Source organism: Scyliorhinus torazame, chromosome 4, assembly GCF_047496885.1.
Source record: "Scyliorhinus torazame isolate Kashiwa2021f chromosome 4, sScyTor2.1, whole genome shotgun sequence".
NCBI classification, from domain to species: Eukaryota; Metazoa; Chordata; class Chondrichthyes; order Carcharhiniformes; family Scyliorhinidae; genus Scyliorhinus; species Scyliorhinus torazame.
The window spans coordinates 244,065,633-244,085,926 of NC_092710.1; the positions used below are offsets into that span (position 1 = coordinate 244,065,633).

At 50.6% G+C, this 20,294-nt stretch overlaps 1 protein-coding gene across 2 annotated transcripts in view; it reads right to left on the bottom strand.

Moving 5' to 3' along the window:
- Positions 1-20,294, bottom strand: part of mms22l (MMS22-like, DNA repair protein) — a 228,555-nt gene that overhangs the window by 184,282 nt on the left and 23,979 nt on the right. For both annotated transcript variants that reach the window (XM_072499582.1, XM_072499581.1), the window contains exons 8-9: positions 18,052-18,182; positions 4,970-5,083 (exon numbers count right to left, since the gene is read on the bottom strand). In XM_072499582.1, coding sequence (XP_072355683.1) covers positions 4,970-5,083; positions 18,052-18,182 — 245 coding nt within the window. The remainder of the gene's footprint in view (positions 1-4,969; positions 5,084-18,051; positions 18,183-20,294) is intronic.

Here is a 20,294-nt window from a genome sequence, read left to right on the forward strand (position 1 = left end):
AAGAAACAAATCCTTTAGTGTCCTAATTCCTTTCTCCTCCCATTTCTGAAAATTTCCATCCAACTTCCTTGACTCAAATCTGTGGTTCCCCCGAATCGGCATTTCTCTTGACCCTGCCCCCAACCCGAAGTGCTGTCGAAACTGCCTCCAAATTCTCAACGAAGCTATTATTACCGGACTCCCTGAGTAACTCCCCCGGGCCATTGGGAGCGGCGCTATCGCTCGCACCTTCAATCCCAACCCCCTACACAAACTCTCCTCCATTCTGACCCATTGGGAGTCAACCCCTCTGACCCAGCTCCACACCTTCTCCACATTCGCCGCCCAGTAATAATACATCAGGTTCAGAAGACCCAAACCCCCTGCCTGCCTTCCTCTCTGTAGTAGCACCTTTTTAATTCTGGCCACCTTACCTCCCCATATGAACGAGTTAATCATCCCTTCCATCTCTCTAAAAAATGCCTTTGGCATGAAAATCGGCAAGCATTGAAAAATAAACAGAAATCGCGGCAGCAATACATTCATTTTAATGGCCTGTACCCGACCCGCCAGTGACAGAGGGAGACCATCCCACCTTGCCAGATCAGCTTTCACCCCCCCCAACCAAACTAGAAATGTTGTACCTATGGAACCCCCCCCCAATCTCGAACAACCTGCACCCCCCCAGGTATCTAAAGTGAGCCCTGCCCTAAGGAATGGCAGCCCCCCCCCACCCCCGGCCGAGACACCACAAATTATTCACTCTTGGCTAGATTTAATTTGTACCCCAAGAAAGACCCAAACACCCGAAGCAGCTCCGGTATTCTCCCTATTGACACACTTGGTTCCGACACATATAATAACAAGTCATCGGCATATAAGGACACCCTATGCTCTACACACACCCCCACCCCGCCCCCCACGGGGCCTGTACTATCCCTTTCCATACCCCCGAACTTCTTAATGCAATGGCCAATGGCTTAATCACGAGTGCAAACAGCAGGAGGACAATAGAACATCCCTGCCTAGTCTCAAGGTGGAGAGGAAAGTATTCTGAGCTGATGTTATTTGTGCAGACATTTACCCAGTCCACAAATCTGGGTCCAGTTCCAAACCGCTCTAGAACTATCATCAAGTACCCCCATACTACCCGGTCAAATGCTTTCTCGGCGTCCAATGCCACAACCACCTCTGTTAGCTCATGGACGAATTGAAAAATGAAATGAAAATCGCTTATTGTCACAAGTAGGCTTCAAAATGAAGTTACTGTGAAAAGCCCCTAGTCGCCACATTCCGGCGCCTGTTCGGGGAGGCTGTTACGGGAATTGAACCGTGCTGCTGGCCTGCCTTGGTCTGCTTTCAAAGCCAGCGATTTAGCCCTGTGCTAAACAGCCCCTTAACGTGCAGCTAATATGCTGACATTGGAGCTGATGATCTCAGGAGATGTAGCCCAGTAATTTCTCAATAGTAAACTTGGACACAGTAAGAAAGCTTGCGCTAAGAACTGCTGAGGGTCCACTCTTTGAAATAGTGCCAGTGCTTCATGCAGGAGCAACACGGAAGCCAGGATAAAAAACATCAGGAACGTGGTGTAGAAAGCAAGGATGTAGAATCTTAGGTAACTGAGTCGCCTTCTTGGAAAGAGACAGCTTATCCATTGGAGAGACTAATAAAAGAGTGTATCTTTCCCACGCTTGAATCCATCTCTGTTACTCACTGACCACAATGTTTATAAATACTCTTGTTATGAATGACAGCTCCTCACCAGATCAAAAGCAGCTAAGTGACAGGTGGAGACCATCCTATCTTGCTCATTCTAACAGCAGGAAGCACTTAGCTGTTCCGTTATGATTGGTGTGTCTCTGTTTGGGGGGGGGGGGGGGGGGGTGTCTCTGTTAGGAGGGTGTGTCTCTGTTAGGGGTGTGTGTCTCTGTTAGGGAGGGGTGTCTCTGATTTGATTCTATTTATCATTGTCACATGTATTTGTATACAGTGAAAAGTATTGTTTCTTGCATGCTATACAGACAACGCATACCATACATAGGGAAGGAAGGAGAGACTGCAGAATGTAATGTTATAGTCATAGCTAGGGTGTAAAGAAATTATCAACGTAACACGAGGTAGGTCCATTCAAAAGTCTGATGGCAGCAGAGACGAAGCTGTTCTTGAGTTGGTTGGTACGTGACCTCAAACTTTTGTATCTTTTTTCTGACGGAAGAGAGTACGTCCAAGGTGCGCAGGGTCCTTAATTATGATGGTTGCCTTTCCGTGGCAGCGGGAATTGTAGACAGAATCAATGGATGGGAGGCTGATCTTTTTTGGACTCAGCTCCACTTTCCGGCCCGAACACCATAACCCTTAATCCCTTTATTCTTCAAAAAACTATCTATCTTTATCTTAAAAACATTTAATGAAGGAGCCTCAACTGCTTTACTGGGCAAGGAATTCCATAGATTCACAATCCTTTGGGTGAAGAAGTTCCTCCTAAGCTCTGTCCTAAATCTACTTCCCCTTATTTTGAGGCTATGCCCCCTAGTTTTGCTTTCACCCGCCAGTGGAACCAACCTGCCCGCATCTATCCTATCTATTCCCTTCATAATTTTATATGTTTATATAAGATCCCCCCCGCATCCTTCTAAATTCCAACGAGTACAGTCCCAGTCGACTCAACCTCTCCTCGTAATCCAACCCCTTCAGCTCTCTGGGATTAACCTAGTGAATCTCCTCTGCACACCCTCCAGTGCCAGTACGTCCTTACTCAGTTAAGGAGACCAAAACTGAACACAATATTCCAGGTGTGGCCTCACTAAAACTTTATACAATTGCAGCATAACCTCTCCAGTCTTAAACTCCATCCCTCTAGCAATGAAGGACAAAATTCCATTTGCCTTCTTAATCACCTGTTGCACCTGTAAACCAACTTTTTGCGACTCATGCACTAGCACACCCAGGTCTCTCTGCACAGCAGCATGTTTTAATATTTTATCATTTAAATAATAATCCCTTTTGCTATTATTCCTACCAAAATGGATAACCTCACATTTGTCAACATTGTATTCCATCTGCCAGACCCTAGCCCATTCACTTAACCTATCCAAATCCCTCTGTGGACTTCCGGTATCCTCTGCACTTTTTGCTTTACCACTCATCTTAGTGTCGTCTGCAAACTTGGACACATTGCCCTTGGTCCCCAACTCCAAATCATCTATGTAAATTGTGAACAATTGTGGGCCCAACACTGAGCCCTGAGGGACACCACTAGCTACTGATTGCCAACCAGAGAAACACCAATTAATCCCCAAGCTGGGAATCAAACCTGGGGCCCTGGCGCTGTGAAGCAACAGTGCTAACCACTGGGCTACCGTGCCACCCATTATTCAAGGTAGTTAACAGTGGGAAATGGTTAATTCATAACATTGCTTCAAATTACATTTTGAGGAAAGGGAAGAAGGCACAGAATCAACCTAGTAAAAAGATAAATTTAAGATAAATTTACGATTAATACCAAGACCTTTTTCTGTATATCAGTGATCAACATGTGGAGAAAAATAGTGGAGACAATTGAAACCTTGGAATCGTTTAGCACAATTAGATCCTGCAATGGGAACAGTGGGGTCTTTCAAGATGAATAAACGCACAAATTCTGAATGGCCTGCTTCATCGGCAATTATCTTGTGATATCATGCATAAGGGTTAAAATTCTTACAGAGAATGGGATTAATCTGTCTAACATACTTGTGTTTGTCTGTGGCAGGTGTCATGGTGTTCAGAAAAGCTGTGTGTCAAACCATGATGTGAACTGTAATGATACTGCAACATAATTTGAACTGAGTAAAAGGAATGAGTATCTCTGCATTAATTCTGTATTCAATACTTTGTTTCCTCATTAACCCACTTGACTAAACACTTTCAAAATAACCAATAAATGAAATCCTGCATTACAAGTACTGGTATGGTAATATCCTTTATTCCTCATACTCCCCTTTCAATCAAGAACTATGTGTGGCTCTCTCTTTATGCCTCACTCTAACTTCAACACCTCCAAAAACAGATCTTTTGAGTTAATTCATGCAACAGTTAAACGTTATGGTTATATTAGATCGCCCAGACCATTATTCACAGTGAGTTGGATGGGGGAGGCGATGACATTGTGACTGGATAAGTAATCGAGAGACCCGGGTTCGAATCCCACTATGGCAGATGGTGAAACTTAAAATTCAATAAAAAATCTGGAAATAAAAATCTAATGGTGACCATGAAACCATTGTCAATTGTTGTAAAAAAAAAACACTGTCTGATTCACTAATATCCTTACCTGGTCTGGTCTACAGACTCAGCCAGCAATGCTCACATAAACACTGCTTTATAACATCAGCATTTTTATAAAGTGCAATGAGACATGTTTGCTACATACAATCATTAACATATGTAACTACCTGAATATAAATGTATAAATAGCATGCATTTCCCACACACATTTCTGTGTCATTTTTAAAAATGTGTCACAAATCCAAGGAGTGATTTGGAATACTCGGAGCAACCCGAATCAGAATAGTTTGTTTCTAAAATAATTTTGACCAATTATCTCAAAAAAGCAATAAACAAAACCAAAGTGCTGAGCTGCAGCATATAGAAAATATATCCACCCAAAGTCAAGGTGCTGAGCTGCAGCATATAGAAAATATATCCACCCAAAGTCAAGATGCTGAGCTGCAGCATATAGAAAATATATCCACCCAAAGCCAAGATGCTGAGCTGCAGCATATAGAAAATATATCCACCCAAAGCCAAGGTGCTGAGCTGCAGCATATAAAAAATATATCCACCCAAAGCCAAGGTGCTGAGCTGCAGCATATAGAAAATATATCCACCCGATCAGCAAAGATGTCCCATCTCGCCCATTGGAAAGTATATTTTGTGGTCACAGAAATCCACTTTTGTATATACAGAAATCATTCTAAATAAAAGAAAACTTTCCAATCAATATCACCTCAGTTTGAGAAGCTTTGTTTCTGTGGTCCAGGAGATGGATAAGCAGCACCCAAAGTTCCTTGATACAGCTGCATTGGTAATGGCAAGTGGTGAGTACCTCAGATGGTCGAACCTAAAAGACAGGAGAGGAAGAAAAAGCTGTTGCTCTTCATTTAACAAAATACAACGCAAGACAAACAGAAACTATTGGAATACAAAACTATGTTGGTAACATAGCTTCCCTTACTTTCATATTCAACTTAAATTTATTACAATTACAATTAGGCTGAATTTGTGTTTGAGGGGTGGGAAACATAAGTCGGGTAATGTTTCTGGGTCCCAAACCCTTGCCCCAGGGGTGAGGTGGGAATGATAACTCTTTGAGAATTTGACCAGGGTTCCCTCTTTAATTAGCAGGGAGACAAGTTCCCTGTTCACTTAAGGGCAGCTGGTGGACTCTCAGACCTACAGGACCAATTGAAGGCCTTCCAGCTTGAGAGTAAAGGGCAAGTGGAACGGGGAGGAATCCCTCTATAGAGCAGCCTTTGGCTCCACCTGCACCCAGGGAGGGCCGATAAGCCTGCCAGAAGAGCTGGCCCCCAGTGTAGTGCTGGGTAACAAGATCCCTCCCCACCCCCTGGCCAGGCAGTTAAACTGTATCCCAATCAAATTGGGAAACTGGAGGAACAGTAGAAAATCCCAAGCCATGATAAGACTTTGAATGAACCTAATTGGTCATGGAAGTTACAACCTCGGCTTACCCTCAAAAGGCCAGCACTGAGAATGGGTACCAGGTACTTTCAGGTCCTGTCTGCCTCTATTCCCAATCTCCATGAGACCTGAAAGTTCTGCCCATAAGCGAACAGGTTAAATTAAACATGATAAAAACATGAATTAAGGGAAAGATGATTAACAATCCTGAAAGAGGTTTAGAGAAAGCCAAATCGTAAATGAATTACAGCATTGCACAAAGCAGAGGGAAGGTGAAATTTAAATCTGAAAATCACGCAATAGTTTAACACACACTATTTTAGGTCAGGGCGGGATTCTCCAGTCCCCCAGCCAAATATTTCTTGACAGCGCGCTGTTCGCTTGTGGCGGGATTCACTATTCCCACCGCTTGTCAATGGGAATTCCCACTGAAGTCACCCCACGTTGCTGGGAAACCGCATGGGTGCGCTGCCTGCAAGAAAAGAGAATCTCAATGGCTGGGGAATTCCAGCCCAGTTATCCAGATTCAGAATCAAATGCAGCGTAAAATGTTGCATGGAACTTCCCTGTCTTTACAGAAGACTCTCAGTGGAATATTCTTCTGACTGTATTATTTTCATACTCAATTACTGTTATGTGTATACTTATGGCAGAATTTTGAACATTTGTTTTTGGAATATGGGTGATGATGCTTGGTCCATAAATATTGCTCATTCATACTGTTCTGAACAACTAGCTGGATTGCTATGTCATGGATCAACCATTCGTTGTAAACTAAAGTCACATTTACAACACATTATTGATCCAATAGCATTACGATTAATCTATCGTGCATAAGACTTAATGTTTAGTGCATTATCCCTCGTTTAGCATACCAAATGTGTCCCAAAACACACCATGCTGATTGAAAATGCACTAAACAAAAATAATTTTCCCATAAGATATGCAACAAGGGAAACTGGAGGCTTCTTTGACTTTGATTGCCCTTAACAAGGCCACTAATGAGGCGAATTGGCTACCCGCCTCATTGGAGCGGCAAGCCCAGCTGGAACCCAAACCAACCTACCCTGGAATAGCCGGCGCTGGGAATGGGTTTAAGAATTGATTATTTATTAATTTATTGGGGTAACCGAAAGCTAATATAACTGATGCGGTCGGTACACGTGCACTTAGAAAACACATACCACTTTGTTTATCCAGGATTTAAAATGGACTAAACAGTTGGATTAATCCAAGAATTTTCATTATACTCTATCCCAAGTTAGTCCCAACATACATCTTAACCAAGTACTTTTATACAAAGGTTGTTTTGGAGCATGGAATAGCAATGTTTACATAGAGCAGCTTTTGGCTACACACTTGCCCAGGGAGGGCCTCTAGGGCTGCCAAGATTGCTGGTCTCCACTGCCAGCTGATAATAGGTTAGAAATGTAGAAACATAGAAAATAGGAGCAGGAGGAGGCCATTTGGCCCATGGAGCCTGCTCCGCCATTCATTGTGATCATGGCTGACCATCCAACGAAATAGCCTAATCCCGCTTTCCCCCATATCCTTTGATCTCCTTCACCCTAAGTGCTATATCTAACTGCTTCTTGAAAACATACAATGTTTTTGCCTCAACTACTTCCTGTGGTAACAAATTCCACAGGCCGACAAGTCCCTGGGTGAAGAAATTTCTCCTCATCTCTGTCCTAAATGGTCTACCCGTATCCTCAGACTGTGATCCCTGGTTCTGGACACACCCACCATCCGGAACATCGGGGGCGATTCTCCGATATGGAGACCAAGTGCCCGCGCCGTTGTGAACGCCGTCGCATTCCACAACGGCGCGAATGGGCCTACGCCGTGGCCAATTCACTGCCTGAGAGGGGGCCAGCAGCGGCGCCGCGAGGAACGCGGTGTGCAGAGTGCTGGAGCGGCGCCGTCATCGCGTGACGCCATGATGACGCCGCGCCACGTATAAGGAAGTGCGCAGGGTGCACAGGAACACCGGGGGACGACATGGAGGAGCCCCGTCGCGCGGCACCCCGCTTCAGGGACAGTGACCTGGATTCACTGTTGGATGCAGTGGAGGAGCGCAGGGCCATCCTCTATCCCCAAGGAGGACAACGGCAGTCAAGCAGCACCGTGAGGCGTGGAGTCGCGCCCCGGGCAATGCCCCCCACCCCCCACCCGCCCCCCCCCATTGCCGACGCTGGGTGGGGGGGGGCGCGCGCTGATTGCACTGGGGACACATGTGGATCCCCCCCCCCCCCGTGGGCAGGTGCCATGGCTTGGGTCGGAGTGTCCCCTGCGTGTGATAAAGTTGCGTTCATAAGTGCGTCCTGCAAATGTGCGTCCTACGAGCAGAGGGCACTGGACCTTGCCAGGGGATCCGCCAGCCGGGAGGGAGCGCCGTGCCAGGTCGGAGGCGAAGCTCCAAGTGAGAATCCACTGTATGCATGCACTCCCTCATCCCATCTCTGTCCCCACCCCCCTCATACCTCACCGCCTAACACTGCACCACCCCACAGTCCACGCCCTTACCACCCCACCGCCTGACAATGCACCACCCCACAGTCAACGCCCTCACTACACACCCCCTCAACCCCTAACAAACGACGACGCAAGACTAACGAGACCTGCCTTAATGTGTTATCCAGGGCCACACGAGCACCGCCGTGGGACCGACCGTTCACCACGCCGGCGTGCAGCACCAACCTCTTACGGCCGCAGTGTCCAACCAGACAGACGGGGATAACAACATCCTCTGAGGCTGGCACACCGAGGCCTGACGCACAGAGGACAGACAGAGACGTCAGGATGGACGATAACGACTCATATGAAAGTTTGACCGATGGGGAGGGGACAGCTAGTCCGGACAGTGACGCACAGAGGACGTCGCGGCACTCGAGGCACGGGGCAGGGAACCTTGCACCGGCCGTGGTCGAAACCCAGCGGGCCACGGCTCCACACAGGAGACAGAGCTGGGGACAGACGAAGACCAAGCGGCTGCGGCACTGCTGTCACCCACACCCTCCCAACACCACAGATACACTCACGTCGGTTGGGCAAGTTAGTGGCGTGGCATCTGGTACACATTCTGGTGCGCATCACACAGTCAAACCGGTACAGCAGGTGGAGGTAGGAGAAGCTGAGGGCCTGGACGGTCGGCGGGCAGGCCAGGCACTCAGCTGCTGCCCAGACGGCTCCCGCTTTCCTGGCCATCCCAGGCCCACGTACAGACCCAGTGCAATTGGCACCCCAGGGAACAGACGACGGGATGACAACGCCAGTGGCCCCCACATGGACATGCGATGAGTGTCCCTGACATATAGAGGGGACATCGAGGCGGCAGTGTTCAGAAATGGCCATGAGTCAGACGGCCAGTAGCGATTTGTGGCTTACAGCTCATCGCAGAGCGGGTTGTCATCATCCAGCATGGCAGTGTTCACACCCGCTTATGGAGGTATCAGTCTACCGACAGTGACGAGGTGCCGCAGGTGCTGTGCGGCGTTGATGCGACCATCAATTCACTCGAAGACACGTGGAGAAGTAATGCGTGGTATTAATCAGCTTAGAACTGAGCCTGCCTGCGACCGGTACAACACTGAAGGCGGCCCCGCAGGTCAGCAGCTCTTATACTTCCTGTAAAGGGATGGATCCATGGGCGGAGCCCGTACATGCCCCAACATATCCCCTGTGGGTGAAGCCGCACAATGGCCCATAGGTCGAGCCCACAGGGTTAATAACATAACACAGTGCACTGGTGAATTATCAGTAATTATACATTCACCACATTCACCCCATGATTAAAAAATGAAGTCCGGCGGGGGTGACGGGCTCATAGATTCAGTCGGTCCGGTGCCCGGATCGTACGTTGCGACCGCCGAAGCACTGGTGTTGCAGCCGCTTCGGGTGGCTGTGGAAGTGGGTCCGGAGCTGGCACAGGCGTGGACTCCGGGAGCGGCTCTTCCGGAGCTTCATTCCTGTGGACCGGTGCGGCGGGTGGAAGGGAGCGCGGGAACCATATGGGGGTGGGGGCGCTGAATATGGGAGGTTGGTCGGGACACAGTGTGGGGGTGCAGTAGTGGGAGTGGTGTTGGAGCCTGCGGGCGCCAGGTCCCGGAGGGAGACGGTATCTTGCCGGCCATCGGGCTGTTCGACGTACGCATAGTGTGGGTTGGAGTGCAGGAGCTGGACCCTCTCTGCCAGGGGGTCGGTCTTATGGCTCCGAACATGAGGACCTCCTGCCAGTGAGAAACTGGGAGATCCCTGGACTTCCAGACCGTCGTGTTCTCCCTCTCCACCTGCCCGTTTGCCCTGGGGTTATAACTGGTAGTCCTGCTTGAGGCGATGCCCTTACTGAGCAGGAATTGACGTAGTTCGTCGCTCATGAACAACGAGCCCCTGTCACTGTGGACGTAACTGGGGAAACCAAACAGGGTGAAGACACTGTGCAGGGCTTCAATGACAGTGGGGGTGGTCATATCAGGGCAGGGGATGGCAAACGAGAAGCGGGAGAACTCATCTATGATGTTAAGGAAGTACGTGTTGTGGTTATTGGAGGGGAGGGGCCCTTTGAAATCGATACTGAGTGGGCCTTATCCGGTTGATAGAAGTGCGGTTTACACTCCGCACAGATTTGGCAGTCTCTGGTTATAGCTCTCCACCTCGGTGGAGTAGGGCAGGTTGCGGGCCTTGATGTAATGGGCGAGCTGGGTGACCCCCGGGTGGCAGAGGTCATCGTGGATAGCCCGTAGTCGGTCATCATGCGCATTGGCGCATGTGCCGCGGGACAGGGCATCTGGGGGCTCGTTGAGCTTTCCAGGACGATATACTATATCGTAGTTATCGGTGGAGAGTTCGATTCTCCACCTCAAGATCTTATCATTCTTGATCTTGCCCCGCTGCATATTGTCGAACATGAAGGCAACCGATCATTGGTCGGTGACAAGGGTAAACCTCCTACCAGCGAGGTAGTGCCTCCAGTGTCGCACGGCTTCCACGATGGCTTGGGCTTCTTTTTCGACCGAGGAGTGTCGAATTTCGGAGGTGGTGAGGTTGCGTGAAATAAACGCTACCGGTCTGCCTGCTTGGTTGAGGGTGGCGGCGAGAGCGACCTCTGAGGCATCGCTCTCCATCTGGAAGGGGACGGACTCATCCACCGCGCGCATTGCAGCTTTGGCGATGTCCACCTTGATGCAGTTGAAGGCCTGGCGGGCCTCGGCTGCCAGTGGAAAGAGGGTGGCCTTAAATAGTGGGCGGGCTTTGTCCGCATACTGGGGGACCCACTGGGCATAATAGGAGAAAAATCCAAGGCACCTCTTCAGGGCCTTGGGACAGTGAGGGAGAAGGAGTTGTAGGAGGGGGCACATACGGTCAGGGTCAGGCCCTAGGACCCCGTTTTCCACGACGTAGCCGAGGATGGCTAGCCTGGTTGTGCGGAAAACGCATTTCTCCTTGTTGTAGGTGAGGTTGAGTTTTTGGGCAGTTTGGAGAAATCGGTGGAGGTTGGCGTCGTGGTCCTGCTGATCATGGCCGCAGATGGTGACATTGTCCAAGTACGGAAACGTGGCCCGCACTGGTCCACCATTCGGTCCATCGCTCGTTGGAACACCGAAACCCCGTTCGTGACGCAAAGGGGGCCCGGAGGAAATGGAAAAGGCGGCCGTCTGCCTCAAACGCTGTGTAGTGGCGGTCCTCCGGGCGGATTGGGAGCTGGTGATATGCAGACTTCAGATCCACCGTGGAGAACACGCGGTAGTGCGCGATCTGATTTACCATGTCTGCAATCCGGGGAAGGGGGTACGCATCGAGTTGCATAAACCGGTTAATGGTCTGGCTGTAATCAACCACCATCCGGAACTTTTCCCGGTCTTGACGACCACCACCTGAGCTCTCCGGGGGTTATTGCTGGCCTCGATGACCCCCTCCCGCAAGAGACGCTGGACCTTGAACCTAATGAACGTCCTGTCCTGTACGCTATACCGCCTGCTTCTGGGGGCTACTGGCTTGCAGTCGGCGGTGAGGTTTGCGAAGAGGGGGGGGGGGGGGGTCGATTTTTCGGGTCGTGAGGCTGCATATGGTGAGCGGGGGCAGGGGCCCCGCGAACATAAGAGTTAGGCTCCTGAGGTTGCACTGGAAGTCGAGTCCCAAAAGGAAAGGAGCTCAGAGGTCTGGGAGCACATATAGTTGAAAATTAACGTACTCAGCGCCCTGTATCGCTAGGGTTGCAGTAGTGCACCCTTGGATTTGCACCGAGTGCGACCCAGAGGCGAGGGATATGGTTTGTTGCGTCGGGAATATTGGGAGCGAGCAGCGTCTTACCATGTCCAGGTGAATGAAGCTCGCTGTGCTCCCGGAGTCGAAAAGGCAAGGTATCTCGTACCCGTTAACCCGGACGGCCATCATGGAGCTCCGGAGGTGCTTAGGTCGCGACTGGTCCAGGGTGACCGTGCTGAGGTGTGGGTAGCCGGCGGCGTGATCGGAGGTGCTGGGGCGGCCCCGCGATGGCTGTCCGTGTAGGTCGTACGCGTCGAGCGGCATAGCAGATGGCGGCCCCCGTTGGTCAAGCGTGGCAGGCGGTGAGGAAGATGGCGGCCCCCATGGATCGCATGTGGCCGGCCGCGTGGGGGAGGATGGCCAAGATGGCGGCCCCCATGAGTCGCACATGTTATGTGGAGGCGGAGTCGGCAAACACGCTGCCACCTTGCAGGGTCTGCGGGCCTGTGAGTCTGTGGATCGGGTCTGTGAGTTCGAGTTCTTAGACCTGGCCAGGCAGACCTTGGCGAAATGTCCTTTTTGCCCGCAGCTGCTGCAGTTCGTGTTGCGGGCCGGGCAGTGCTGTCGGGGGTGTTGGGACAGGCCGCAAAAATAGCAGGGTAGCCCCCCATGATGGGCGGGCGGCCGCGCGGCACAGGCCTGGGGTAGTCTCGGGTCGGGGGCCCACGAGGGGGTCGCATGATCGGCCGAGAACGCAGTAAGGCTCTGCAAAGCGGCCTCCAGAGAGGTAGACAGTTTTACCGTGTCATCCAGGTCCTGGGCCCCTTTTTCAAGCAGGCGCTGTCTCACATAGTTTAATCGGACCCCCGCCACGTAAACGTCTCGGACGGCGAGCTCCATGTGCTGAGTGGCCGTAACGGCCTGGTAGTTACAGTTGCGCGCGAGGGCTTTGAGGTCGGGTAAGTAATCATCTAGCGACTCCCCGGGGCACTGGCGACGAGTGGTGAAGACGTGTCGCGCGTATACCTCGTTCACAGGCCGCACATAGAGTCGTTCGAGTAGTGCGAGGGCCTCTGTATAGGAAGCGGCTTCGTCGAGCTGGACAGAAATGCGATGGCTCACCCGTGCGTGGAGGAGGCTCAGCTTCTGTTCGTCCGTGACGGATGGCGTAGACGACGTGGCGAGATAGGCCTTGAAGCATCAAAGCCAATGTGAAAAAATGTCTTTTGCCTCCGCAGCCTGTGGATCGAGTTCCAGTCTGTCAGGTTTGAGGGCTGATTCCACAGTAGTATTTTAAGCTGATTAAATTGATACGACCATCAATTCATTTGAAGACACGTGGAGAAGTAAACCGTGGTTTTAATCAGCTTAGAACTGAGCCTGCCTGTGACCGGGACAACACTGAAGGCGGCCCCGCAGGTCGGCAGCTCTTATACTTCCTGTAAAGGGGGTGGAGCCATGGGCGGAGCCCGTACATGCCCTAACTTATCCCCTGTGGGTGAAGCCACAGAATGGCCCATAGGTAGAGCCCACAGGGTTAATAACATAACACAGTGCACTGGTGAATTATCAGTAATTATACATTCACCACAGGCGTGATGGTGGTGCCATGTCTGGTAGGGTTAGGCGTTGGTGCGGGACGTGTGTGAGGGGGGTGCTGCGTGATGCCAACGTGCGCGGTCAACGGTGCCAGTGCCCTGAAGAACGCTGCACTCCCCCTAGTGAACGAATCGTGCGCTGATCAGCGCATCGCGTGCCCGCTGCCCCAATCGGTTCCGTCGTGCGGCCTCTCGGCCGTATCCCGCGTCCCGATGGTGTCTTATGCCCTGACGCCCTCCAGCCCCCCCCCCCCCCCCCCCCCCCCCCGCCCCCCTCCTCATGATCAGCGTCGGTGGCCTCTTCGGCCTCACGTGCGTCCTCCTCCTCCATGACATTGTCCCTCTGTGGGGCGATGTTGTGCAGAACGCAGCATGCAATGACGATCCATCCGACCCTGTCAGGGTCGTATTGCAGGGCACCTCCTGATCGGTCCAGGCACCTGAACCTCATTTTGAGGAGACCGAAGCACCTCTCCACGACACCCCTGGTTGCTGCGTGCGCCTCATTGTACCGGCGCTCCGCGTTCGTCTGTGGCCTCCGTATGGGCGTCATTAGCCACGGCCACAACAGATAACCCCTGTCGCCCAGCAACAGCCCCTCATCCGGGGTGGGTGACCCTCGAAAATTGCGGGGATGAACGACTGTGCCAAAATAAAGGCGTCATGCACGCTTCCCGGATACTGGGCGCAAACGTGCATAATCCTCATCCCCTGGTCGCACACCACCTGCACGTTGATCGAGTATGCCCCCTTCCTGTTCATGAAGACGTCCCTGTCCCGCGGTGGTACACGCAGGTTGACATGAACACCATCCACGACGCCCTGTACCATCGGGATGCCGGCCACCTTGACGAATTGCGATGCCCTGGCAGCCTGGTGAGCGCAGTCCTCCAGGAAGTCGATGAACCGTCCCGCGACTGCATAGAGGCCATCGGTTACTGCCCAGATGCACCGACGCCTGACTGATCCCGCACAGGTCCCTGCTCGGCGACTGGAAGGAGCCGGTCGCAAAAAAATTCAGTGCCACAGTTATCTTCACCCTCACTGGGAGGGCATGTTCTCCCTCTGTTCCACGTGGCTCGGGGTGTGCCAGCAGGTTGCATATATGTGCAATCGTCTCACGGCTCATCTGGAGTCTGCTCCTGCATCCCACCTCCGTCATGTCCTCGTACGAGATGCGGTCCTGGTACAGTCGGTCACGCATGGCATGCCTCCGCCGCCTTGGAACGACCACCTGATCGTCCTCGTCCCCAGGTGACGATTCAGGATCTGTGTCGTCGCCCTGTTCCCGGCTGGCGACGTGGGGGTGGTCCTCCTCGTGGACTGGTCGGGCATGGTGGCTTGTAGCAGCAGCGCCTGGCACGGGGCCCTCCGCTGCCACTCCCTCTGCCGCACCCTCCATGAGCCTCCCTCCTCTCACGCGACAGTTTGCCATCTGCATGGCTGCCATTGCCGCCATGGCGGCGAACATCGACGGCTGCTGCGAGTACATCATGCACTTGAAGAGGGGGGGGGGGGGGGGGGGGGGTTGGTATGGGAGGGAGAGGCGAGGACGGTTGTTAGTAGGGCGCTTTGACAAGCGGCAGCCAGGGCCCTTTGGATGAATGGGTGCCCAGGCAGCCTGCACACTGTTCAATCAGACATGCACCGTCCCACCCGCCACGGTATCCGTTTCCCGCACCGCTCAACCCGTGCCTCCGCATCGCTCGGCCAGCAGACAGACCCCTTCACCATAGCGCCGGTTTGGTACGATATCTTCGCCACCCTCCTGCCGCCGCACTCCATCGGGGGTTCTCCGTCCCGCGGCCAACCGTTAGTTGGGCCCCTCCCCCAACCCGGCAGGATGGGGGATCATTTCCCCGCTCCATCCTCCGTTCCCCTTCCCAGGACCACAACACGGCCACCGTCCCCAACCCCATTTCCCCCTTTCCATGCACTCCCTCACATAACCCATCCTCGTTGGCCTTGGCGTCGTCCGTCCCAGACCGCCGTCACCCCCACTCCCTCCCTCCCCCTCCTCCTCATCCACCCCACCCCCTCCCCCAACCCCCCCTTCTCCCCCTCCCGCAACCCCCTCCTCCGCAACCCCCTCCTCCCCAACCCCCATCACCCCCCCTTCTCCCCCTCCCCTCACCCCCATTCCCCTCCTCCCCCAACCCCCTCCTCCCCAACCCCCTCCTCCCCAACCCCCATCACCCCCCCTTCTCCCCCTCCCCTCACCCCCATTCCCCTCCTCCCCCAACCCCCCCATCACCTCCCCCCTTCACCCCCTCACCTCATCCCCCCTCCTTCTTCCCCCTTCCCCTCCCCCCACCCCATCCCCCTCCCGTTCCTCCCCCCTCCCCCCCTTTCCCCCCCCATATCACTGACTGCGGACGCTACTTCCTGGTTGCCGGAATGGGCCCGCCTACTTACCTCCCTCTTCCGCTTCGTCAGCCAGCACGACTGGCTGACGATTTTATTTTGCAGGGGTGAACGGCGACGGCGTGACCCCCCCCATCCGGGCCGGAGAAGAGCAGGGGCCTGTGTGAAGCGCCTCGATTGCCCTCTCCGCGGTTTCTCCGACGTGCGCGGCGCAGACCACCATTCAGCCGTTCCCGCCGGTTGGGAGAATGGCAGGACAGCGTCGGACCGGCGTCGCGCGGAAAAATGGCGCAAACATCGATTCTCCGGTACGGCGCGGCATGGGAGAATGGCGCCCATCCTTCCTGCATCTATCTTGTCTAGTCCGGTTAGATTTTTATAGGCTTCTATGAGATTTCCCCTCTTACACACCTTCTTATATTGTTAGTCTTTGTGTATATACGGTTACAATGACCAAACTGGTGAACAGCATTATGGATGAATTTCAGATTTGCTAAAAGGTGCATATTTATTTTCTTTTAAAACTAACATAATCAGGAGGATTGTGACAAAATGAGTCCAAGTCCTGGAATTCCCTATCTTAACAGTCCTGCAGGAATACCTTCACCACATGAATGGCAGTGGGTTAAAGAAGATAGTCCATCTCAATAGCATTTGGGGATAGGCAATAAACGCCAGCATTGCCAGGGATACCCACATCCCAAAAATGATTTGCAAACGTGTGAAACATCAAAATAATTTTGTTTTTGTATTTATTGCTTTGGTTGCTAATAATTATTGGACCCATGTTTACACTGGCATTACTAAATACATTTTGAAGATTTGAGGAAGGTGGAAATCAGAAAGTATTTTTGCTCCTTCATCCCAATAGATTGGTATATTTTGTGACTTAGAAGAGAGCTTCAGCTTTGCATTTCAATGCTCTCTCAGAGGAAACCTTTATTTCCACTCTATACTTGTCACATAGGCAATGGAAATAGCCCTTGTGCATTGTGTGGGGAAGAAGAATTTCCTTTTTTATGACTTGGCACAAAGAAGCAACAAGCAATCACTAGCAGCACAAATCATCCATTAATCGCAATACAGCAGTTGCCAGGTTTGTTTTTCTCTCAGTAATAAAAGTCTAAAGGCCAATATCTCTTTAACACTTGTCAAATTATTTTCTAGAACCTCTTTCCACTTAATTGAAAGGTGAAATCAGCTGTCATGACAATAACGAATAATGATCAAGGACTTGGTCAGAGCCAAAAGATTTAGTCCACAAACTTTGCAGGCACTTTTGCGGGGGTACAAGTGTGACACAGAAGCCATCTAACAGTCACTTCGCTGATTCAAGCCTCGACCATGTGCCTGCGACTATTTAGATATTTGGGATGGGCACCTGTTCCTCCAGTGATGCAACAGAGGCACTTATCCCCATTTGAAAATTGGAACACCTTGACACTCCGAGACAGCCCAAATTCGGCTAAAGCTAAGTGGCATTAAGACCCAAATCAGGATCCACTGATCTCAGCAGGTGCAGGTCATGCTCGGCCAATCAGGAGAAAACTAGGTAGAATTCCAAGGCTAGCACAGGAATGCTAGGTAACCTGTGGGAGGGGGGTCTCCCTATTACAGCGGTCTCTTCGGGGTGGGGGTGGGGGGCAGGCAGTGCATTTTGGGGGAGGGGGGCCCTCGATTGGGCTCGAATGATCTCTATCAGCCTGGCTCTGGCGTGGTGGACCTCTCTTGGCCCACTGCAAGGTCCACCACACCTGGGCCACACTGCTAGAGACCACAAGTGATCCGCGCCCACGTGATTCCCGGCCACGTGGACCGGAGGATCACAAATTGTTGGGGCATAGGATGCCAGGCCCATTTAATGGATGCAAATGGGCTACTAAGAGCCATTTGCATTGATTTCCATCCTCCCGCTGGAACGCGGTCGTGACCTCGATACTGGGAGTCGGAGTATCGCTTTTGAGTCGGTGCCTGGCGCCGATCCCGATTTTGCCCCAAAGCCCGATTCTCCGTCCCATCGGGGAACGTTATCCACGCGTCCCAGCATGGAGAATCCAGCCCGTCCTTCATCTGGGTATATGCAAACTACCACCAAATGCTTAAGACATTCTGTTCTTCCACCTGTTTAGTAGCCCTGTCATTTTATCCAGCTGCATTCCTGTAAAAGAAATTGGATAAAGAGAAAGGGTACATTATATATTTAAGGCCAAGAAAATCACTCTACCTTGGTATACTTGTTAACTGCTAAAACAATCAGATCACGCAGAAGGTTGAAGCAATGGTCTTCAAACAGACTGACGTTTGTCAAGTTTTCTCCAGTCAAATCCATGAACTGATGCGCATAAATGACCTGACCTAAAACAACAGGAGGCACAAGGTTCAGCGGAACATTACAGGCAGTAACATAAACACCAGTAAACTGTGATACTTGCAAAATGCCAATAGCATGTACATTTATATACCTTCACAGAAACACCAGGGAAAATAGGTTAATTAAATAGTTATTGGGAAAAGTTTAAGATGCTGTCAAATATGTCACGTGAAATTAACTTCACATTGATTTTTTTTTAAATTGGAGTGAGTGGTAGAGTTGACAACTACTTTTCCTACCCTTGTTGCAGCTCCCTGATCTATTTCTAATCACTAGCAATTGTTAACTGTGATAATTGAATGAACAACCAACACAGTACTCATCTCTGCACTCCATCTAGCTGGTCCTCACAAATAATACCCCAAATCCCTTGAATATTTCTCCAACTCCGCCCTGAATTTATTCAACACTATATACCTCCCGAGGCAGTCTATTCCAGTTAAACCAAAACTGTCCTTGCACCTTCGGTCTTCTAAGTTTTAGCCAGTGTCAACTCAGCATAAAGTTTATGGTAATCATGAACATATCATCAGGGATCACTTCATCTATTTCTTCGAAAATCTTGAAAGCTCAGATAACATTTCTCCTGAGTCTCCAATTCTCCAGGGCAAATTATCTCAGGCTCTTCCTGTGGCTTAGTGTAAACATCAAATTAGTTGTCTTTTTTGCACTGCCTTCAATTACATTTGCCAGATTAACATATAAATTTTTTATATGGCTCAAAGATTTCATTAGAAAGATCCATTACCACAAACTACTTAACCAAATACTGCATCTATGGGACACCTTACTCATCATCTGACTTCCTTGAAGATTCTGAAGGCACTTTACAGATGCCATATCAAAACTACACAAGGGAAACTTAAAAAAATATTTCTACTCTAAAATTTAAGGAAATTGTAAACCTCTAGTTATTTATCCCCATTTGTAATCCCACCTCTATGCTTTAGAGCGGCAGGGTAGCACAGTGGTTAGTACTGTTGCCTCACAGCAACAGAAACCCGGGTTCGATTCCCAGTTTGGGACATGTCTGTGCGCAGTTTGCATGTTCTCCCCGTGTCTGCATGGGTTTTCTCCGGGTGCTCCGGTTTCCTCCCACGAGTCCCAAAAGAGGTGCTAGTTAGGTGAATTGGACATTCTGAATTCTCCCTCTGTGTACCCGAACAGGCGCTGGAATGTGGCAACTAGGGAATTTTCAGTAACTTCATTGCAGTGTTAATGTAAGCCTACTTGAGACACTAATAAAGATCATTATTATTTAGCTTTTATGAGATTTGGAGCCCATGTTACCTGGAACTCATTTTCAACATCATTCCATACTGGCTGACAAGGATTACATAAAGCAAAAGGCAACAGATCTCCCAATTTTTATCTTCAATCCACCTTGTTATGGAGAGCTGCGCAATCACTGCCAATCTTTCTATTAATGAATAAGCAATATTCATCGGGCAGCTAAAATTGTGGTTGCAATAGTGGAATCTAATACTCAAGTTACCACAACAGGCTCTTCTGTATCAAGACGATTTTGAACTATTGAAGCATCATTAAAATTTTAAACCTAGTTAGATCAGTTTTCCTGGATAAATGGTACCATTTGGGGTTAAAAATAGAGTAAAATGATTTTAAAACTTTTGCAGTTATGGTGTAATTTCAGGCATACGAGCATGCGAAAATGACAGACAGGAAAAGTTCTACTGATCTATCCAGCCTTTCCCATGCACTATATCATAATACAAACACTCTGCAGCCTCCTGCTGTCATGCAATCTCCTGGAACAAGCAAAAAAAACAAGGCCATTAGGAAACAAATCTGGAAGATTCCTCAACTCAATCCCATTAGGAAATCAAAACTAGTGCAGGAGATCCACAGACCGTGATTTACATGATAAATATGTGATAATCTTGGTCCCAGGAAAAAATAAGACTAGTTCTTTAATGAAGGAATCCAGCGAATCGACTTTCACCAGAAAAGGTGGCAGTAAGGCCTTTGACAAGGTCCCTCATGGTAGACTAGTACAAAAGGCGAAGTCACACGGGATCAGGGGTGAGCTGGCAAGGTGGATACAGAACTGGCTAGGTCATAGAAGGCAGAGAGTA